The 23,830-nt window shown below is 43.7% G+C and overlaps 1 protein-coding gene across 3 annotated transcripts in view; it reads left to right on the forward strand.

The window, feature by feature from the left end:
• STARD13 (StAR related lipid transfer domain containing 13) overlaps positions 1 to 23,830 on the forward strand; it is a 234,524-nt gene that overhangs the window by 104,631 nt on the left and 106,063 nt on the right. The window contains exon 1 of one of the 3 annotated variants that reach the window (XM_081197879.1): positions 8,308 to 8,688. The exons of the other annotated variants lie outside the window; for them this stretch is intronic. Coding sequence (XP_081054005.1) covers positions 8,523 to 8,688 — 166 coding nt within the window. The 5' untranslated portion in view covers positions 8,308 to 8,522. Of the gene's footprint in view, positions 1 to 8,307; positions 8,689 to 23,830 lie in introns of those variants that run through there. 3 annotated transcript variants of the gene reach the window in all.

Here is a 23,830-nt window from a genome sequence, read left to right on the forward strand (position 1 = left end):
GGGAAATTAACCACCAGGATAATAGTGGCTTGTTTGGGGTAGGGTTGGCTGATGACATAATATTCATTATAAATGCATCTTTGAAGGAAGGACTGCTCCTGGTCTCTTTTAGGCATGTTGCAGTGAAGAAATCTACATAAAATGGCTATGGAGTAGCAAGAACTATAGCTACCTGAATTTTTTACTGCCGGGTGAAATCTATGAATCACAGTAGTTTTGTGGAGAGGATAGGTGCCTAGAAATTTCATGTAATTTTTTCTATATCATACCTACAAAAGAAACCTCTTGCAGTGACTGTATCCTGGGCTCAAGCAGAAATACATCTTATTGAACTTAATGGAACTAGTAGGATATATGTAGGACTGTTGAACCAAGTGGGACTTAATTCTGAGTAATCATGCATATGATTGCTGTGCAATTTAATTGTATGGCCTTATTATAAGGTCAATGTTTACACAAACATTATACTCTCTCTCTCTCTCTCTCTCTCTCTCTCTCTCTCCCCCCCCCCCCCCCCCACACACACACAGTTGAGAGAGAGAGAGAAGAATATTACTTGCTTGGATATAATGTTGATCTTCAGGCTGTGTGATAGGAAGCCATTGTCACTGCTGTCATTCCTTCTCCCTGAGCCTATAAACAGCACTTCTTTGTGCCAAACTGACATGTCAGCATAAGGTCCATTAATGCTTTTAATATCAAAAGAAATATTTTATAGCATCGTTATCCCCTTAAACCTACAGTTCTTAAAATGCAGGCAGATAATCCCCCTGATGTTCAAAATGGAGGGGGGAAGCGGATACATCATTCTGCTGAGCTAGGATTGTGTGTGGGTGTCTTTGAGCTTTTACATGTAAAAATCCGCTTGCACAGGAGTATTCTTTTTTACAAGAAATTGTCAGACAGTTTACATACAGCAGCTGTCTCGCCTCTAAAACACATCAGTATCTCTCTGGATTTCAAAGTTTGGTTTTTTGAAAGAGTTTGATCGTGCTGTTTCTTTCTACCTCTTTCTTGGATTGAAATCCTTTATAAAGCCTCTCACTCACCATTAAAATCCGGGTCTGGGGGGGGGGGAGGAAGAAACATCTTTATTTCTTTGTGAAAAATAGAAAGCTCCATTCCTTTTGTAGCTTTTCCTGCTGTTCTTTTCCCAAGAGATACATAGAATAATAAAATCATACAATTTTAGAGTTGGACCAGGACCTTGGGAGATCATGTAGGCCTACTAAGTACAGGAATATTGAAGAATATTGATATCTGAAGAAGTGTGCATGCACACGAAAGCTCATACCAAGAACTAACTTAGTTGGTCTTTAAGGTGCTACTGGAAGGAATATTGCAGAAATTCAGCAGCCATAACAGATTGTTATCCAGCCTCTGCTTATATACATCCAGTGAAGGAGATAGCCCACCGCTTCCTGATGCCATAGAGCTGGTGCACCACAGTGTTGGGGAACCTTTGGCCCTCCAGATGTGGCTGAACTACAACTCCCATCATCCCTGTTCACTGGCCATGCTTGCTGGGGTTTATATATTCTCTGCTTCTTCCTCCTGTAACAAACTCTTATATACGCTCTTGGGTGCAGCTAAGAAATACCGTATCTTTTGCTCTATAAGACTCACTTTTTCCCTCCTAAAAAGTAAGGGGAAATGTGTGTGCGTCTTATGGAGCGAATGCAGGCTGCGCATCTATCCCAGAAGCCAGAACAGCAAGAGGGATTGCTGCTTTCACTGCGCAGCGATCCCTCTTGCTGTTCTGGCTTCTGAGATTCAGAATATTTTTTTTCTTGTTTTCCTCCTCCAAAAACTAGGTGCGTCTTGTGGTCTGGTGCGTCTTATAGAGCGAAAAATACGGTAATCCTTAGTCCTTCTGTCTTGTACTACTTTCCACTGGAGCCACCATCCTGCTCACATGCCGGTCTCCATTTGTATACTGCTTGCACCACACTGTTCTTTTATAGTGCTTTGCAGACCTAGTGTGGCTACTTCACTCTTCCCCAGTTTTGGGAGACTTCCAGCATTCATCACTCACGGAAGTCTGACTTCAACATTCTTCTTGAATAATGCCATTGCACTCAACTGCATTAGCGTTACTTTACCAGACAGTTTTGTGAGCACCAGCCTAAACATGGAGTAGGAATTCCTTCAGAGTTTGATTGTAACAATATGCTTTAATGGTGTGGGTTGTAATTTATTTCATGGGGGAGGTTAGAACAAGCCATCTGAGTTGCCACCTTCCATCACAGGAGTTTGTTGTGGCTTCTTTAGAAAAGCTATTGCACTTCACACCCTATGAATGAACATCGTAAAGAGAAACACTGACGCAATAAAGTATGAAATGATTCAGTCTGTGGTCCACTCCCAAAGTTAGGAACTGAACAGAGGTCTGTCAGCTATCACCAGACTCAGGAGACTTCTTAAATGTGCACAGTAAATAGATGAGAAGTAATTTTAGCATTTCATTGAAGCCTTTGATGCTATCACTGTTTTAAGCAGAAGTCCAACTACATAAAACTGTGAATACGCTCTGAGGCATTAATTAACTCTGTAATATAATCATGACAACTAATGTAGCATCTTCCATGCAATAGATATGTAGCCTAAGGTGCTTTGTAGTAATAGGTAGATTCCAGTAAATTAAAAAAATAACACTTCTGTAATGAGTTGGTATTTGCAAGGAGTAACGTGCATCAAACAATTACTGCCTTTCCTATTGTTTTGGTACTAATGTCTTATAAATAATAATACAGCGATTGCTCGATCCTGCTGCTAGTTTTATAGCAGGGGACATATTAGTACAGTGTGTGAAATGTTTTGATGTAACTGGCACGTTTGAAGAAAAGTCATCTAACCGTTTACACTTCCTATACCCACTTCATCTTAAAAAGCAGAGACATCACCTTGCCAACAAAGGTCTGTATAGTTAAAGCTACTGTTTTCCCAGTAGTGATGTATGGAAGTGAGAGCTGGACCATAAAGAAGGATGATCGCCAAAGAATTGATGCTTTTGAATTATGGTACTGGAGGAGACTCTTGAGAGTCTCATGGACTGCAAGAAGATCAAACCTATCCATTCTGAAGGAAATCAGCCCTGAGTTCTCACTAGAAGGACAGATCGTGAAGCCGAGGCCACCTCATGAGAAGAGAAGACTCCCTGGAAAAGACCCTGATGTTGGGAAAGACTGGGGGCACAAGGAGAAGGGGACGATAGAGGACGAGATGGTTGGACAGTGTTCTTGAAGCTACGAACATGAGTCTGACCAAACTCCGGGAGGCAGTGGAAGACAGGAATGCCTGGCATGCTCTGGTCCATGGGGTCACGAAGAGTCGGACATGACTATATGACTAAACAGCAACAACAACAACAAAATACCCACTTATCCAGGAGTATTATTATATTTATATCTTGCCTTTTCTCCAAGAAGCTCAGGATAGCATGCATGATTTTCTCTGCTTCCCATTTTATCCTTGTGAGGTAGGTTAAGCTGAAGGAAAAGTGACCATCTGGCCCATGATCACCAAGTCAGTTTCAGAGTTGAGTGGGTCTCTCAGGTTCTAGTTCAACATTAACCAGTGCCACACACTGGCTTATTGCTCACTAGGACTTACATCTGAGTAAACGTGTAATTTGGTGCTATGAGATGCTTCACTGAGCAATAATGGCCTTTATGTATGCAGGAACTGTTGCATGCCGCTCTGCTAAACCACATACAACATTTGATGTAGGTGCTCTAGGTGGATGTCCATGCATACAAGTGCCCAAATCTCATAGGGAGGACGTGTCTCATAGGGAGGACGTGAACATCATGCTAAGATGAATGTTCCATTAGCACCAACATTTCAGCTTGCCAGATAGAACGATCCCCCTCTCCCGTGTTGTTCTGGGGATTCTCCCCATCCCTGAGCCAATTTAGGGGACAAGGGGGTACACGGGGAAGGGAGGGAAAGCCCCATTGCACAAGGAGAAGTCCTTGTGCAGGGTGTCTGTTCTCGGGATTTGTTAGGTGAATCCCATGCATACTATTTCCGTCTCAGAAGTGGTAATGGGGGTGAGGAGATCATGTGAATCAAGTTTTTGATTCCACATGGTTTTCATAAAACCATAGGGTAGAAAGGCAACTGGAGATCATTCTGATCTAATATGGCAGCCCTTTTGTATCAAATAAGTGCCTCGTTTTTTCTTTTTATGGTAAACTCCCTTTGAAACTATAAACATAGTGTGTAAAATTATTAAAGTAAGCAATGACTTTGCCCTGACCCTGTGTCCCACATTAACCCCAAGATTGCAAGAAAAGAGCTGTGCCATGACAGCATCCTATTCCGAAGAAACCTTGTCTTGGTGCCTCTCAAGATACCGGTAACTTAGCATCCTCCATCCCAGTTTTCCACTGGTGCCACGGACTTGAACCACCACTAGAGGGACAGAACTGTTCTGATACCTGCTAAACAGAAGGGGCTGTTCTTAGCCTTGTCTTCTCTCTAGAGCAGGCATGTCCAACACCCAAGAGACTGCGATCTACTCCCAGTATAAAAAAACTGGCCGTGATCTACCCATTGTCATTGGAGGGAGGAGGAGCGCGCGTTGGGTGGGTGGATTGCCCAGAGTTGTTGAGCTTTTTGGGGGGAGGATTGCACAGAGTAACTTTTTGTACATGATAAGGATAGCCAGGGATCTACCAGTAGATTGCAATCTACTGATTGGACATCCCTGCTCTTGAGAGTGTGGGAACTTTCGCCAAGCAGTGGAGTAGGGCAGCATAGGATTACACTGCTATTTAGAAGAAAACCTACTTAAAATCAGTGAGAATCAATACGTTCAGAACTTGGCGGCACTTCCATTTTCAGGAAATAAACATCTTCATTGTTTGTTGAGAATATTTCTAGCCTGTGTTTTACAAATGCCCTTTCCATTGCCAAAAAGGAGGTTGGTGAAGGTTCTGCCTCTCAGTTCCCTTCTTCTAAGTGCATCCTTTGGTTTCTGGAAGGAGAGCAGGGATGCTGTTCCCAAGCCTTAAAATCTTGATTTAAGTACCGTATTTTTTGCTCTATAAGACTCACTTTTCCCCTCCTATAAAGTAAGGGGAAATGTGTGTGCGTCTTATGGAGTGAATGCAGGCTGCGCAGCTGTCCCAGAAGCCAGAACAGCAAGAGGGATTGCTGCTTTCACTGTGCAGCGATCGCTCTTGCTGTTCTGGCTTCTGAGATTCAGAATATTTTTTTTCTTGTTTTCCTCCTCCAAAAACTAGGTGCGTCTTGTGGTCTGGTGCGTCTTATAGAGTGAAAAATACGGTAGTTCTGTGAACCTAGGAGGAACATCTTGGTATTGGCAATAAGTACTAGTGTCACACAGTATCCAAATCACAGCACAGCTGCTTGACAGCTTCGTGAAACAAACACTATACTCCTTTGCCTGTCATGAAGAAGCCAAACGTAAGATGTAAATGCTAAAGTTAATTTCAAATATTATTATTGATTATTATAGAATATAATAATTTCAATAAATTGATCAATTTATTGGTCTAGAACTGGGTAGTCCAACATGTGGCCCAAAGGCCGCATGTGGCCCTCAAGAGGTTTTTTTGGTGGCCCTTGGCAACATTTGATGCACCCTTGCAGCCCTCCGCCTGCCTTCGCAAGGCCAGAAAAGTGAGGCACTGGGCTTTGGGAAGGAGGCATGAGGGCTCTGACAGGGTCCTAGAGTCCTAGAGGTCATTATTCTGAAGCTCTACAGCTCTGTGGCGAATTTATATCCTATAAGTGGGTTCCATATAGTCTTTAGGTGGAGAAGGGCTGCAGCTCAGCAGTAGATTATCTGCTTTGCATCCAGGAGGTCCCTCTCTCAATCCCTGTGAGTGTTCCTGCTGCAAGGCCCATTTCCACCTCTCCTAGAGGATGAGGCCCAGACTCACCCTGAACCAAAAGAGGCTGCTGGGAGGCCAGAGGCACATTGCTGGAACAACTCTTGGGTTGGGGCAACCGGCTAAAAGGTTTTGAAATGTTTTAAATGGTTTTAATTTTGGTTCCTCTGCTTTGTTTTTGTTGGGTTGGGGTTGGCGGTTATTTTAATTTGGTTGTAACTGCAAAATGATGATGATGAACATAAAATATTTTTTTTTGTAATGTCCAACTAAATTTGATTTTGGTATAAGCTTTCATGTGCATGCACACTTCTTGTATCTGAAGAAGTGTGCATGCACTGTTGGCTTTTTGCAGATTAGTTGGGCAGCAGAAAGCGTGCTGGGGAGACCACACATTCAAGAAACGCAAAAGTAACTTTTGCTTGGTTTAATAACAAATAACAAAAACTCCTTTTACACTAAATTACATTATATCAATAAGTGTGACCCATCCACCAGGGGACTGAGAGAGCTACATGCTGCTCTTTATATACTATACCCAACAGCTTAATTAACATAACAGCACCTGCTATACTGCTTCACAGTTGTTAAACTAGGTCATGTTATTTGCTCTGGCCCTTAAAGACATACACATCTTGTGAAACAATAATGAAACCTAAAATTTAAAGAAACCATTCAACATGCACATTAAAGCTTATACCAAGAACAAATTTAGTTGGTCTTTAAGGTGTTACTGGGCAATTATATATATATATATTTCGACTGTGTCAGACTAACACGGCTACCTACCTGAATGATGATGATTAGTTTCTGTTGATTTATTGGTTTATTTATAGTCTGTATAATATGTTGTATTTTTTAAATGTTTGATGTTTTATTATGCTTTCATTTATGCTGTAAGCCACCCAGAGTGGCTGGGGAAACCCAGCCAGATGGGTGGAATATAAATAATAAAATTATCATTATCATCATCATTATTATTGGGGCTGGGAGATAACCCTGTCAGAAATCCTAAAGAGAAGCTGCTAGTCAGCACAGACAGTACTGAGCTAAATGGACTAATGGCCTGGCTGAGTATAAGGCAGTTTCCTGTTTTCCTGTGTGTGTATATATTTTGCTTTTTTTAAGAATAGCCACACACTGAAAATTTCTCATACAAATGAAAACATTACATCAGAGTCCTCTGCAGAATAAAGTAAACATTGTGTTTTATAAAACTAAATGGATGATTGCTTAGTCCAGTGGGCTTCGACTGGTGACCTGAGACCCTGGCTGGGGTCTCAGCCTGATTTCAGATGTATCCCAACAGCAACACTACCACCATATAAATATATGATTTTTAAAAATTAAGAAATGGCTCCTCAAATGCATGTTAGGTTAAAGGGTGCTATATCAGGCTGTCAGTATTTTGTGGGAGGGGTTCAAGCACACAATGGGAAATTTAGGTTTGCAAAATTAAAGTGGATCAAGTGCTTTGCACCTTAGTGCACCAAAACCTCCTTTAAAAAGAAGCACCCTTTTTGTGATTAGGAAAGCGACGGGTAAAATGCACAGAGAAGTATGAAATGAAGCAATTGTTAATGGGAAAATGTGCAAGCAAATCAGAACGATTAAAGCCGGCTATAAATTAACCTCCATGTAAGTGTTCTGCAAGCATATCAGGATAAATGCTCAATAAACAGATCCTCCTGGCTTAGCATGAAAAGACAATGGACAAACCCAAAACTGGCAAGTACACATTGTTGGGATGCTAGATAACTACAGTGGGTCCATTTCAGTACTGAAAATCTTTTTTTTTTTTTTTTAAGGATTCTAATGTGCAAAGGCTTCCTGGACTATTTAGATTCAATTGGATGACAAGACCAAATTCTTGAGGGCGTTTGTACTCATAGTAACCAGAAGCATCTTTCTTGTAAGACAAAGCCCCGCATGAGTCATTGCAGGAGTGATTTGGGGGTGGAGGGAGAATCACCCTCACCCTTTGTTAGAAAAGAGCAGTGATATGAATCTATCCTTTGTTAGAATGCTTTAAAAGCTTAAAGGGATTGTTCAGCTTCACTTTTTCTCCCCCTGCTATTTGTGCCGCTAAAGAGTTTCCTTTACTCTGCTTCTCGATAGTTTTAAGAAAAAGTTCCAGAACTCTGTATCCCACAGTTTAAAACAAACTCCGGTGTCAAGGAAGGAAGTTCTCGTATCCTCAGTAGAGAGAAGAGGGCATCTTAGACCTGAGTCTGTGAGGCAGAGAAAAAAAATCGGGGCTCCTGCGCGCTTCAAATGGTTGCAACATGAAATCTCTCCCTCTTTCCTCTCTCCTTTCTTTAAGCTTTCCTATCATGGCTCATCGTTGCTTAGTCAGCTCCAAGGCTCTTCGCTTCCAGCGTTTATGTGGGGCTGCAACTGCTTGAATAGCCTTCACTTTCCTCTGCGAGGCACGCTGTGTACTTTCACATTCTTTTCTCTGACTGATTGGCCCTTTCCGATCATGTGAGGGAAGCTGGAATCCTGAATTGTAGCTTTTGGCACTCCTCCTTTCTCTCTTTCTCTCTCTTTTTAAAAAACGCTTGTGCTTTCTAACTTCTTGCCTCTCTTCTCTCAGTGCTCCGGTTTAGATCTGGGATTTAAGAGTTGTTGTTTTTCCTTTTGAAAAACGTGAAGGCAGAGATGTTGAGGCAGGTGCCCAGCACTTCAGGCTGCTACTGTGTGAATGCCGTGTCAACAGAAGGCCAAGAGATGTGCTTGCGTTTTGATCAGGCTGCAAGACGCTCTTCTCCGTACAGGATAAGTAGGATCCTAGCGCGCCATCAGCTCCTGACTAAAATTCAACAAGGTGAGTCACTTAGCCTCTTAACTATAACTCCTTGCTGAAAGAATACCTTCCGGTCAGTTTTCTTCACCTTAAAGTCTTTTGGTCAATAGCTCTGATTGTGCTGTTTATTCAGCATTACTACTGGATTTTAAAAAGGAAAAGAAATAAATAACCTGAATGACAGCATTTAGCTGCAGTGTAGTTATCCATTTGCAAACGTGCAGCCATGCAAGTAGTGTGAAAAAGGACTTAGCTGCCCAGCCACTTAATCATAAACTTCTACATTCCATACATGCTCCATTCACCACCTTAGCTGCTTGGACCAGGTTGTTCTATGTAGGATTCTGCTAGATCTCAGTCAATACAATATACCGATCGTACTATAAATCTGCTATCTGCTATTAAACATTATTTAAGTGCTCTTGTGCTGTAAGTACTTGCGTAGAGACGTAAGCCGTGTATGACCAAATGTTTCCCATAAGGCTATGGAGTAACTGCTGGTGTTTGTCTTTAAAAGTTATGTTCACTGAATTTTTAATTTATGCCCACCCTACTTCTATAATGTAGAGTGAGTAACAGAAATAGATAGGTCCTTGTCCTCAAAGGGCTCACAAGCAGATCACGTACGATATTCATTTTGAGAAAGTTTATAGGCCTACGCAAGCAGTCTCCTTGGGCATATCCGTTTCTTCCTCCTCCCTGTGTAAAATATGAGGGCTGAACGGATGCAGGAGCACTCTCCCCAATGTATAGTTTTGGTTCATCTTTATGTGCTTTTAATTGAAGTGATGCTTAGAGCCTTTCACACAGAAAGATGATACGCAACTGCCTGTATGAATCCGTTAAAAAAGTTACATAGAAGATCAACAGAGAGAATACTACCAAGTGCCATGGACTTCCAGCTTATATTTAGGAAACTGGGAAAAACAATGTTCCTTAAGGGAACGGTGGCTCATTTCAGTTCACTCATAGCACCTGCATTGCATCGAGAGAGCCAGCTGAATAGCAATATCAGACTTCCGGTCATGAGAATATATAGTGCCAGAGTTTCATATGTGGATTTCTGCTTTCCTAGATAAGTACTTTCACCACTTATATCTGCTGCATATTTACTTGGAAGTAAGTACCACTGAGTTCACTGGTGTTTACTCCCATATCCAGGATCACAGGGCTGCTGGCTTAAATTATTATCTCTGCTTAGTTACTGTTGAGCTTTGGGTAAAGGATATGTTGATGGAAATCCTATCACATTTATAAAGGAACAATGCATATTTCAGCAACAAGCATTTGATGAATGAGATTATTCCCTTGGCAATTAGGCAAACTCTGTTGTTTGCAATATGGTTTCAGGAACCGGTGATGTTTGGAGGATACTGGTCCTAGCTGCGGCTTCGATTTCAGGAAGGATATTATGTCATGCCGTATTACCTTGTGCACAATCTTGATGGAAAGGAAAAGAGCAAGATTTTCCCTTTGGGTTTGTTTAAAACAAAAAGCACACAGTATTTAATTAAATACACATTTCCAGGTGATGATGTGTGCTGGGGAAAAAAGATTTGTAAAACTTCAGGGAATATCCGAGGCCTATGCCCTAGAATTCTTTTTAAGCATCTTCCTATAATTTTGGGAGCTGTGTTTATGAATGCCCAGAATGAAATGCTGAAAAAGCAGAGCTTCGTTCCTAACCTTCAAAAATCTATTGGGCGGTTTCCAGAGAAATAGTTCCGTTAGTGCAAGTATTTCTTATTGCACATTCCTCCCTTCTCCCTGTGCTCCCTCTAAATCTGTTCTGGGGTTGCTACAGTGTGGGCTTTTATATATGTCCAGCAATGTCAGCCTCTGACACCCTTGCCTAAACATTCCCTTTGAGATTGTTAGAGGGACTTGGTTGTAATTTTCAGCCTAAATAATCACACAAAATCTTTTCTAGCGTGTGTGCCTCAAACCTATATTTCCTCTGGGCTTCTGCTGCTCTTATCTGCTTCTACGTAAAGTAGATGGTTTGATATTTGTGAAGATACAAGAGGGTATATCACAATGCGTGCACAAGAATTAGTGGCTGTCAGCTTTCACTGGTGTATCTATGATGTTTTGAATATACCCATCTCAAAATTGGCATTGTTCCCATTTACCATGTTGATATTTGCCTAATTTCAGACATTCACCTTAACAGATACACAAGATATGAGGTGCTGCCATATATATGGGTTGCCCAGCCCAGTAATGTACCCTGACTATTGACTGCTCTCCAGGGCTTCAGCAGAAATATTTCCCAATGTTGTTTCTTGAGAACTTGGATTGGATAGAGCTGAAATTGCATTTATGGCCCTTATGCATGGCAAGTTGTTGCCCCTATAAGAGGAAAGGGACTGTCTGCACTTTTTATGTTTAATACCTTTAATGATGATGGTTATTGGTGCAGGGAGAACTGTAACTGTTTATTCCTATATTCAAAATTAAAAAGAGAATTAACTTATAGAAGAGCAAGAAAGGAAAGCTCCTTATCCCACCATCACCTTTCATCCACCTGCACTGCTTGAAAAGTTTTTTGTTTTTTTTTGAAGGGTTAGGGGGCTGCTGGGCAGAGAAGAGGGACATAAATGTTTTTTTCCATTAACTTATTTAAGGCAACATAACTTAGGATCCTAAGTGGAAATTTCAGGTGCTTCTTCTATCCCCCAGCAGTATCCTACATTGCTCAGGAAGCTATTGACCAGGCATAGGCAAACTCAAACCTCCAGATACTTTGGGATTACAACTTCCATCATCCCTGACCACTGGTCCTGTTAGCTAGGGATGATAGGAGTTGTAGTCCCAAAACATCTGGAGGGCTGAGTTTGCCTATGCCTGCTATTGACCTTTTTTTTCAATGGGGTGCTAGAAGCTGCAGAGTAGTGGAGGTTGCAGGAAACTTGCCCCCCCCAAAATCTTCCATAATTTCCATTTATGTTAGCATCCAAAGTTATCTTAAGATAGTGCTGAATGTCAAGTAATGTTGAGGTTCAAGCACACTGTCGTCACAAGACGCCACTTGCCTCTTGCTAAAGCTCTTTGAAGCACTATGCTGACCCTTTTAATTATTTGTGTAGTTGTGACATTTATCTAACCCATTTCCTAAGGTCAAAGCAGTTTACATAAAAAATAAAACAGGATTTCAAAATTACATAAAAACCCAAAGCAGAATGGCTTGTATCCAAAGTCATAACTGCATGAGTGGAAAGACACTTTTGCCTGCATACGGTAGCCTCACAAAATTCTTCAGATTTCCTCATTCCTCTGTGCCCCCTTGTGCTACTCCATTTTGCAGAAGCAGCAATTGAGAAAAACATTACACTCAGGGGAGGAGCCAGGAAGCCTCCATTGCATGTCTGGGGTGTCACTCAGTCTCTACAGCCAACCCACCAATCAACAGCACTTCATTTTCAGAGAAGCTCCACAAAACATTCCACAGCCTACCAAGAAAAACTATAGGTCATGGCCAACATACTAATCTTGACTTCCAAAGTTCTTTGGGGAACAGCTTAGTTTTGTACCCTCTGGAATGTCATTGGGGAGACAGTTTTTGGCGTCCTTCGAGAAGGTCATTCCAGAGCCGCAGGGCAATTGCATTGAAAGTAAATTTTATCCAGCAGTTCTTACAAACTTAACATAGCAATGCAAAAGGAGTATTTTATCATGAAACTCTTGACGTAAAGAGGAAGTCACAGTGTATTTGCTGTGGCTTTAATTCAGCAAAGCACTAAGCATGTTCTTTAATTCAAGGGTTCTCATATTTTGAAATAGCAAACCTCCCCAAGTTAAGTCAACAATTTTTCAAGCAACTCTTAATATATCTAAGTTAAAAGAACATACAATTGCTGGACTGTTCTAGGCTTTGGGAGCTAGTAGATCAAAGAAAAAGGTGAGGTTATGACTGAGCTATCCAAAGCCTATGATCTGCTTTCACATTCTTACAAGAGGCACCCCATAAAAGCAAAGATCGCTGGAATGAGTTTTCTCCACTGAACTTCTGCTTGGTTCTATTTGTGTGTTTGAGAGACTAATTCATTATTCTGACATATTTGGCATGAACGTAAGAGGCTGCCATATTGGTCCTGAAGAACAGAATACTTATGGTAGAACTACATATTATATCACATAAGACTGACACCCAAATGGAATTCCTGGGTCAAATGTGTTCGCCTTCCCCCACTTCATATAATATCTCTCACCCTTTCTCAAAACACCAACATGCTCACCGTTTACCAAGTTGAGAGCCAGTGTGGTGTAGTGGTTAAGAGCGGTGGACTCATAATCTGGTGAACCGGGTTCGCTTCCCCGCTCCTCCACATGCAGCTGCTGGGTGACCTTGGGCCAGTCACACTTCTCTGAAGTCTCTCAGCCTCACTCACCTCACAGAGTGTTTGTTGTGGGGGAGGAAGGGAAAGGAGAATGTTAGCCGCTTTGAGACTCCTGAAGGGGAGTGAAAGGCGGGATATCAAATCCAAACTCCTCCTCCTCTTCTTCTTCTTCTTCTTCTTCTTCTTCTTCTTCTTCTTCTTCCAATCCCTTATCCTAGAAGCAGTTGACAATTTAGTGAAGGGGTGCAAGTTATGGCCGGGCGGAGAAATCAGTGTGGGGAATGCTGTTCAGGCAGCAGCCCTCAGGCATTGTGTAATGTATAGTTCAACCTTTAGCTGAGACACAGCCACTAGCACTTGGGAGAATAGCTGTTTTTAGTTAATGCAAATTTACTTTAACCAGTGGTTCCCGGATACACCTCGCTTGAAAATTGCTGATGGTCTTAGCAGACTTAATGATTTTCATGTCTGTTGTGGCAATTGTAATGCACTACGCTAGATGCTGTATATTTTTAGTTGTATTTTCATTGCTTCTTTTATTTCTTACATGTTGAATTTTACATGAGAAAAAAAAAGTATCGGAAACAAGATTAGAAAATAAAAGATAATACAATATGAATATTTAATGCAATGGATGTGGCTGTTGTGTCCATCCTGTTCAACTTTTGCATGGATAGCCAGGTTTAGAGAATGATGGAGCAACTGCTGATTCTGCCCTTCTTCACAGGGACACTGTGAATCACCTGAATAAAGCTTGCAGACCACTGGTGGTCCACAGATTAGAGTTTGGGAAGCCCTGCCTTAGACATTTATTGGGAAGTAAAAAGGGAAATTAGTTTGTGGAGCTCTGATGTTGCAAAGTATTTCTGAGTTCACATCTGATTATTCATAAGATTTATTTTTTATAAAGTTTGGAAAAATAATCACAAAGTTAGCAAATTCACAGTTAAAATGAAGAAATATTCTTCACATGTCCTGGCCTGAAGAAAAAGAGGAAGAAGCAAATACAGATAGATTTTAATGCTTTCTGTCTGTTGGTCACACAGCCCTTCCCAGTACGGTTTGTCTTCTTGATCCGAAGGGGTTATTCGCTCACCAGTGTGTAAAAACGGAGTCAGCTTTGGCAGCTCGGGGAATCCCGTAGCTATCAATATCTTGTTTCGTGTGTCTCTCTCCAAAGCTAAAGATTCCAGCATCATGTGCTAGCTTGGGATCTGGTCTCTGGGCACAAGGAAAAGTTGCAGCCATAGAATGAGTCCCTTCTAGGAAGAGGCAGCAATGTGCCTAGACAGTTCGTGTCAGTTGCAGCAGCTGCTATAGGGCAAAGGTACAGAAGAGGTTGTCTTGGCAAAGCCCATAAGGACTTTATCAAGGGATAGAGGGAATTGCCTCTGCCCTGGGAACTCCTTATCAGGTGTGGTGCTGGGGTGTTCCCTCCCTGGCGCCCTCCCAGTCATTCCACTAGTACACACTTAGCTAGTTAACATACATTTTTTCATAATATTGGATAATTTGACTTTTAGCATTTAGCATTAAGCAATGAACAGACAAAGTGAAATAAAATCCCAGGCTAAAAATTTCATAAAACTATCCTGATTTTAAATAACTAGGTTTGCTTTGACAACTCTTCCTTTACCATGGAGAACACCTAATATTAAAGGCAATCCTTTTTACCATTGACAACACTATTTCATTGATTATAGCCCTCCCTTCCTCCCGAGTCATTCCGTTGTTTTATATATTGGTGGGGTTTGCACGTCCTGAACAAATTTGTAATATGAGTGACCTGGAGTATTTGTTCAAACGGTGTGTGTAAGGCCAGTGGGGATTCATTAATGATTGCTCATGTTCCCTCAAAAGTAAATAAGGTGGTGGCTGTCAAGAATTCATATTGGGTGAGTCAGGAAATTATGATGACTTTTTAGAGTTTATAGAAATAGACTGTGACTCACTGTATCATTCAGATCTGTGTAGTGCTGTTGGCTCTAAGGAATGAATAGTTCAATTCACACACTGCAAATGGTAACCATCGCTGTTGGAACAATTCTTTTTATTATGCAGACAAATTATAATTAGTGCCCCTTCTTACTTTTTTGGAATATATGCCTTCTTTGCACTTTAAAGAGCTGGCACAAAATTGCTCCAAGGAAGGGGCTACTGGGATCAATCTTGTGGTGTCAGCGTTTCTGCAAGCCCTAAAAATATTGTTGCTGGTTGAGAAGTAGTAGTAGCATTAGACAACAAATAACCTCTTTTTGATATTTCATGCAGTATTTATGGAAGAGGCTGATGCGCTGCTCTTCCTGTGTTGGTGCACATGTGTGGGGTTTGCACTTGGTGAAAAATGCCCCCGAATTTTGATTGAGCCACCATATCGTGCTTTGTTTTCTAATTGTAAATTTCCCCTGATATTTCCCATGAGAGACCTGTTAGAGAATAGCTTGGCCAAGTGATTCATGTCCTGACAAATTCCAGATTGGACTGTTGCAATTGTGATATTTTTGTAAGCGGCCCCACGGGACCATTCAGTGAAGAGTGGGCTATAAGTACAGGTAATAAATGTACTCTTCATAATAAGAAAGGCCAGTGCCTGTATGCATGAAGGCCATCCTCTTCTGAGTGGTATTAATGGTAGAACATCTGCTTTGCACACAGAAGGTCTCAGGTTCAATCTCCAGGTAGGGCTGGTAGATGAACCTATCTGAAATCCTGTCCAGATATTCCAATTTATAAGTTGTGCCCTAACACAGCAGAGGCAGCAGGAGTCATGTGGCTTTGGGGGCAGGCCTGGATACACCACCCAACGACTATTGCCAGGCTTGTTCTCATGGTGCAGTAGTAACGTCTGAAGAGGACCTATGTCTTTCGTACTTCTTTAGCTGGCTAGTTGTAACTGCCCTTCTACTTTGAATTGCAAATTCCCTCCAAGCTTCCTTTCTCAGAGATGTTATTCAACAGATTTTATGTTCTCTTCCATTCTCTTTATTGGTGCAAGCCTCTGGTTCTCTTTTAAACAGAAGACCTTTTTGTAACTCGTTGCCTTTTTTAAAGGGAAAAAACACGCCGCAGCTTAGCCATGCATTCCATTTGACATACATTCTGCTTGAGCCTCTCCTTTTAGTGTTTCCGAATCATCTCAATGTGCCTCAAGGGGTTTGATCTTCCACCCTGCAATCTTTAGTTACCGTATTTTTCGCCCCATAAGACGCACTTTTTCCCCTCCAAAAATGAAGGGGAAATGTGCCTGCGTCTTATGGGGCGAATGCAGGCTTTCGTACCGGCCCCTCTCGCTCTCCAGGCTTCAGGAAGCTCTGCGCAACCCTTGGGAGACCGGCTCTGAGGGTTGCGCAGAGCTGCCTGCAATCCCGGGACCAGCGCAGCTCTGCCCGGCCACCGGGAGCTGGGGGCGAAGCTCCGCCCCGCTCCCGGTGGCCGTGCAGAGCTGCCTGCGGTCCTGGGACCAGCGCAGCTCTGCCCGGCCACCGGGAGCCGGGGGAGAAGCTCCGCCCCGCTCCCGGTGGCCCTGCAGAGCTGCCTGCGGTCCTGGGACCAGCGCAGCTCTGCGCCGCCATCCCGAGCGGGGCGCTAAGTCCCGCCCCGCTCGGGATGGCGGCACAGAGCTGCCTGCCGTCCCGGGACTGCAGGCAGGTCTACGCCCCATCCCGAGCGGGGCGCTAGGTCCCGCCCCGCTCGGGATGGCGGCACAGAGCTGCCTGCCGTCGCGGGACTGCAGGCAGGTCTACGCCGCCATCCCGAGCGGGGCGCTAAGTCCCGCCCCGCTCGGGATGGCGGCACAGAGCTGCCTGCCGTCGCGGGACTGCAGGCAGGTCTACGCCGCCATCCCGAGCAGGGCGCTAAGTCCCGCCCCGCTCGGGATGGCGGCACAGAGCTGCCTGCCGTCGCGGGACTGCAGGCAGGTCTACGCCGCCATCCCGAGCGGGGCGCTAAGTCCCGCCCCGCTCGGGATGGCGGCACAGATCTGCCTGCCGCCGCGGGACTGGTGCACTTCTCCCCATCGCCAGCCCCACAAGCTCGGGGGACAGCGGGGAGGCAGAGCGTGCCTTCCCACTGTTCCCCGACCTGGTTCTTCCAGCCCCGCACCTGGGGTGGGGAAATAATTTTTTTTTCTTTATTTCCCCCCCAAAAAACTAGGTGCGTCTTATGGGCCGGAGCGTCTTATGGGGCGCAAAATACGGTAACTTTTTAAACATCCAAATTCTACGCATATTTTATTAGATATTAGATTCCTACTGCATTAAGGGCAGTGTGTGTTATAGCATTGCAGGATTGGGCTGGGGATCTTAAATCCAGCGAGGGAGAACTTGTGGGTCTCTAGATGTTGCTGGATTACAACTCCCATCGTCCCTGACCATTCACTATATATTAACTAGGGCTGATGGGAGTTGGAGTCCAACAACAACTGGAGGGGACCACTCATCTCTTTCCTAAGCACTCCAGCTTGGAAATAGGTTCCACTGGAATGAACAAAGACTTTTTGGCGTAAGATGGATTTTTAAGGGGTAGTTTTCAGCCTCTTGGTGTACTTAGCTTGCTCTGTGGCAGCAGACAGAAAGGATTAAATCAGAAGTCACCTCTCCCTTTGTTGCTTTTGGACCTTGCTTCTGAAAGACACAAGCATTTATCACAGCTAAGACATATTTACAACAGAATACAATGAGTCAAGAGCACAGAAAGATGGCCTAATACAGGCTTTACAATATTCCTATTGTTATTTCCCCCCTTCTCGGATTACTTTCCACCAACATTGTTTTGAATTTACTCAAGAGAAAAGGAGCGTGACTCCAGGGATAAGCATTATCACACACTTGAAAAGAATGTGCATGACTCAGTCCAAATGTGTGCGATAACTTTTCAGTTGGGATTTGTTTACAGAATTGGGCTATTTCAATTCTGGAGAAAGTACAGAGTGACATTTTGAACTACATAGGTAGTTACAATTTGCAAGCGATTCTTTATCCACACAAAGAGCAACTTTTATTGATACCAGTGGACTGATTACAGTTTCATAATGTTAAAATTCCAGTTAATTTTTAGCATTATCTAACTAGCACAGCCAATGGTCAGGGATGATGGGTGTTGCGGTTCAAAACATCTGGAGTGGAGGGCACCAGGTTGGGGAAGGTAGCTGTGGTATGACACACAGTGCAATTTCACTACATTTGTCTTTGTCATCTGGGTAGGTAGAACCCTTCAGTCTGGAATAGGACAGTTCACCCTGCGCCTTTCTGTAAAACACAATATGTAGGATGTCGTGCAGGTAGAACTTCATCCCTAAGGATAAACAAGTACTGTAGTGTTTACACCTCAGTGGATGAAAGCCCCATCCCAAGCTCAAAAGGAACCATGTTTATTCAGAAGCAGGCTGCTTTTTTATAAAGTATTTGGGAGGAGGGAGAGGTTAAGAATTGCATTTACTAGTAGCCATTCAGCAACTACTCATTTGCAACTTCAAAGACTTTTGTTTTCACTTCCTGAAAACACGTCTAGAAGGTAATTGAAGAAAATTGAAAAGTCAGAGCTTGGCAACAGGTGAGAAACAACTGTCTGGTTTTGAGCTTTTGCTTATGAAACCTGCCCTGAGGTCATGAATAGCTTCGAAAACATCTGAGGAAAGGCATTCATATTGTTTCAGAGGTGACCAACATTTTCCATGGTTGTTAGTAGACTATATAGGCTAACGGTCTGCTGCCATGATAGGCTGGGTCATATGTCAAAAGAAGCCTAAATTTAAGCCTAAATTTCAAAGCTAGCATGGCAGAGTGGTGAGACTGTTGGTTGTGGCTACTGCTATTTTTCTAGAAAAAGAGGTGCCAGAACTCGCCATGAACACCTCCCTCATTCTTCTCTTAGAATGGAAATGGCGCCCACCTGGGAGGTGCCAGAAACTGAGTTCTGGTGAGTTCCGGCTGGGAAAAAAAAGCCCTGGTTATGGCTATGGAAAATCTGCAGAACATGTAGTGCACTCTTAAGTTAGCTAGAAGTGAGTTCCACTTGGTTTAAAGGGACATACTCCTCAATACATGTGTATAGCCTTGCAGCATCAACTGCTATTAGGCCAGGGGTCGGCAAATTTTGTTAGCTGCAGGCCGGTCCACTGTCCCTCAGAGCTTGTGGCGGACCGAGGGGGGAGCTGGAAGAAGAGGTGAGGGGGGCAAGTATCCTTCTCCCCACCCTCCAGCCCCAGCCGCTGCGCTTACCTTCCCTTGGGCTACCACCACCACCACTGCTGCTGCTTCTCGTGGGCAGGCAGAGCGAGCTCATCCACTCCACTCTCTGGTCCACAGGAGGACCAGGGCGGCGGTGGCGGAGGGAAGATGAGCAGCGCAAAAGGGCTGGCTCCAGAGAGGGGCTGCTTAAAATGGCTCTCAGCCAGCTCAGCCCAGCCCCCTTCCTCCTCTAGGCAGGGCAGGGAGAAGCCGGGAGGGAGGGGGAGGTGCCACCGCGGTGTATGTGAGGGAGGGGGGGTGGAATGGCGCAGGAAAAAAATGGTGCAGCCCAAATGAACAGAATCCCCACGCCGATCCACAGACAGTCTGCGGGCTGGATCCTGAAGGCCATTGGGGCTGATCTGGCCCACGGACCTTAGTTTGCCAACCCCTCAATTAGACTGTGGGCATTTAATTGAAGACAGCAACAGTTGTTGGCAGCATTTGTTACAGGTGGGGGAGGCTCCACAGACTTTTGTGTGGGATTGGAATTAGGAGTTCCTTTGAACCAAGTAGGCTCATACCAAAACCTATCTTCAGATCTCCTGAAGGTTTTATTCCTCTGCAAGAGATGCTTCTGTTATCCTGCCTCATTCTCAGGCACTTAAAGAATTCCTTTAGATTTTTTGTGAGTGATGGCTTTTCTTTAGCATATCTTATTGTTGTGAGGTGGCCAAGGATGGCGTTAAAATTAAATATTTCTCCAGCACTCTGCTGTCTCTTTGGCTGCCTATGCATCCTAATCTGAAAATGGTATTGGTTCAAGGAAAAAATAGGTATATATAGAAAGGAGAATTCCTAGGTGCAAAGATCCAAGTTTGGGGTAAGTGCTCTTTGGTGGGAGAACCCCAGCAGGGATTAAAAATCACGAAATACGCAGTAAAGTAAAACTTGGAAATATAGACTGTCAGACTGTTAACATGTGCTCTTGTGAGTTCCAAAACTTCCTTCTTCCCATAGGCGCCGACTCCATGGGGCCTGAGGGGGCTCGAGGCCCCTCAAAAAAATTTTTGGGGGGGCTCAGCCCCCCCAATAATCTCGGGCGCCCTTCCAGCAGAGCGCCGCCACCGTCCCCCGCCTCCTCCCCACCTGCTCCCTCGCCAGCCAGCCAGCCGCGCGCCCTAGTCGGAGAGCCCCGGCCGTCCCCCGCGAGATTAGGGAATCCCCGGGGGCGGGGGCTCCTGCCTCGCTGCTTCGCAGCACCACCGCCACTGCCAAGGCACTGCCGGGGGGGATTTCCTTCCTCCTGGCGGTTTCAGCCCCTGCGAGAACAGGGGAATCCCGACCGGCCACACCTCCCAGCCAGCCCTCTCTTCTCCGGCTAGCCCCACGTTTCCCGCATATCAGCTGTTCCGGAGCTGATTAATAGGCGCAGCACGCTCTCCCCTATTCGCTCACGAGGAGGCGGCGCCACTTTATTTGCATATTCATGAGCTTATTTATTATTCATGAGCTTTCCCGGGGCCCCCCAATATTTTTTATAAGTCTGCGTCCCTGCTTCTTCCCCCAGCATAGGAAAAGCACCACATGTTTGGTAAGTTAAAATTGATTCACTTACAAACTCTCCAAAGGTCAGATTCATTTGCTTTTCCATATAGCATTCAGAAAAAGTTGCACAGGCAGTAAAACATGGTTTAGTTGCAAAGTGGAGAAAGTACCTAAATTATTGGTACAGTATAGGAACTCAAGAGTGGCTTGTGAGAAATTGAGTTCATCGGGTAATCTGGTAGAGAACAACAGGCCTGATTACCTATTTCTTCCCAAGGTAAGGGAAGTGGATATAGCTAAGCCTGGCAGGACAGTTTATTCCATGGTATTAACCCCTTCGTGCATTAATCAGACTTAAGCATGTTGGTTATATGAAAAGGCTCGTGGAAGAAATTACGTCATAATGTCTTCTCTGGACTTTATTTGAAATGCAGGCATCTAGGAAGGCTACACAGTACAGACCATCAAAGAAATGGTTTGTAGAATGAAAATCATTCAAGCACTTCTTAAATTTAGCATTGATCAGGGGTTAAAACCATACAAATATCACTTGCAATGCATTCTTTCACACATTTACACCTGATATGAGGGAAGATCCTTTTTTGCCATTAAAAAGGTTGATATAGGTAGCTGAGCTACTGTGGGATGAGATCACTACTGGATATTTTGGTTATCCCTGTGAAGAATGGCACCATATTCCAAGCCTGATACCTGTTCCACCTAACTCAATATTGTCTACATCAGGGGCAACCTTTTTTCCTGTTGAGGGGCACATTCCTTCAGATATAATCTGTTGTGGGCTGCACACCCAATGGACCCAGAGTCAAAAGGGTTGGAGCCAAAAGTGAGTGATGGCCCCCTTCTCTATCTATTTCAGCCCATCCATTTTATCTCTCTTTTTCTACTACCACCTTTCCTTCTATTTCCCCCCTCTTTGCCATCATCTGCATGAAGTTAGGTCAAGGACCAACGGCCACATGGGATTCTAGAGCCATACCTCACCTCTTCCCACCAAAATAGTTTACACTGGCAACAGAGCTTCAGGCAGGAGTCTTTTACCAACCCTGGCTGGAGATGTCAGGAATTGATCCAGGAATTCATCCAAGGGGGATGCTCTGCAACCGAGAAGGGCTTCTAGATTGTTGTCAAGTAAAGGCTTCATCATCCAAGTGATGAACTTGGCCCAACTTCACTCAGTAATAAAATTCCACACACCAAGTCAATGGAGAAAGGGGGGAGAATCAAGCCCCCTTTGCACGGGTACATGCTGCTCATGCAACGCACAGTGTCCCATCTGTTTAAGAAATAATGAAGTATTCATAAGAGTCCCTATTCCGAAGCAAAGAAATTTCCTGTGACATTTTAAACCCCTTTTGTATGCGGCCATTTTTAGATATTTGTGCTCCCAGTCATCTTGCGTGCATGTGGTTTTTGGTTTTTTAGCTGAATTGAGTATTATGAGCTCAGCTCACAGTCCAATAATGGCAGAGTTATTTGCTGAAAGTCTTTTTTATATCAGATGGTTTAATAGTTTGATGCTCAGGTCATCAATGTTATCCTCTGAGGGAAGAAATGAATTATTACAGACACTGAAGTGCTATAGTATAAAATTGTCCTGGTTTTAAAATTGAAAATTATAGCCAGTGGTAGTTATTTGTGTATGTACGAAACGATCTTCCTTTTCTAGGGATAATAATAACATGGCAGCATTCTACTGAGCAGCTGAGTTATTTATCATCGTGAGAGAACAGGAATATCACTGAATAAAACTGGAAGCCAGGTCTTCCATAAAGTACTTTGGAATTTTCAAAAACTGTCTTAATGCAGATATGTAGCCAAGATGTGGCAGTTATGTCTGTGGACTTCCAATGACCTCATTTTGTAGGTACAAATCAGAGTTCCTTGCTTCCATTTCTGAATGAGTACTGAAGATCGTGAATAGCATGGGTAGGCAAACTAAGGCCCAGGGGCCAGCTCCAGCCCCATCGCCTTCTAAATCCGGCCCGCAGACGGTCTGGGAATCAGCGTGTTTTTACATGAGTAGTATGTGTGCTTTTATTTAAAATGCATCTCTGGGTTATTTGTGGAGCATAGGAATTTGTTCGGTTTTTTTCTTTCAAAATATAGTCCGGCCCCCCACAAGGTCTGAGGGACCAGCCCCCTGCTGGAAAAGTTTGCTGACCCCTGGTGAATAGCTACTGGAGTTGTGTTTGGAGGCGGCTGCAAATTGACAAAAATGTTCATGTTGGTCCTTATCCTGGGTTCCGTTCAATTGATAGCCATACTCTGTGGTCGATATACTGCCCCTCTCCCCCTATTTCACTTTAAATTGAACCCTTCTAGACCTTCCTTGGACTTTTCACCAGGTAGGTGGTAGTGTTAGAAACTCAGATATATAAACGAGGCAGAAAATGGCTCCTTAAACCAAGGTTGCAGTTGCCAAAACAGAATGTCTAGTTGCCATTTTTGGCCAAGATGGCTCTAAAGTCCTATTTTTCAAATGATGCACTGACTGTGATTGATTCTCAGTTAAACATCTGGCCAGTTCAGATGACAGCCTTGAGCTAGGTTAAGAGCTTTGAGAACTTAAGGAAGAAAAGTCACTTTATCCAGGCACAGTCCATATATATACAGCAGTACCTCAGATTAAGAACTTAATTCATTCTGGAGGTCCATTCTTAACCTGAAACTGTTCTTAACCTGAGGAACCACTTTAGCTAGTGGGGCCTCCCGCTGCCACCGCCGCGCGATTTCTGTTCTCATCCTGAAGCAAAGTTATTAACCCGAAGTACTATTTCTGGATTAGCGGAGTTTGTAACCTGAAGCGTCTGTAACCTGAGGTACCACTGTATTGCCCTGTTTCAACCTCTTTTTCTTAATGGTGACTGCTCAGGCTGCACAGAAAAAGCATTGTGGTTCCTGAACTTCATTGGTTGTGCAATATAACTGATAGAATTCTACAGGATGTGGTATTAGTGTGTGAAAACAGTCCAGGCCCAATGATCCCCAGATGATGGAGATGTCAGGTGGCATCCTGACGCCCAGGCATCTTCACTTGGTCACAAGTGGTCGAAAGCCAGGTGCAAATTGCTCCTGGCTCCCGGCTAA

The sequence above is a fragment of the Podarcis bocagei genome (genome assembly GCF_964188305.1).
Source record: "Podarcis bocagei genome assembly, chromosome: 6".
Taxonomy (NCBI): Eukaryota; Metazoa; Chordata; class Lepidosauria; order Squamata; family Lacertidae; genus Podarcis; species Podarcis bocagei.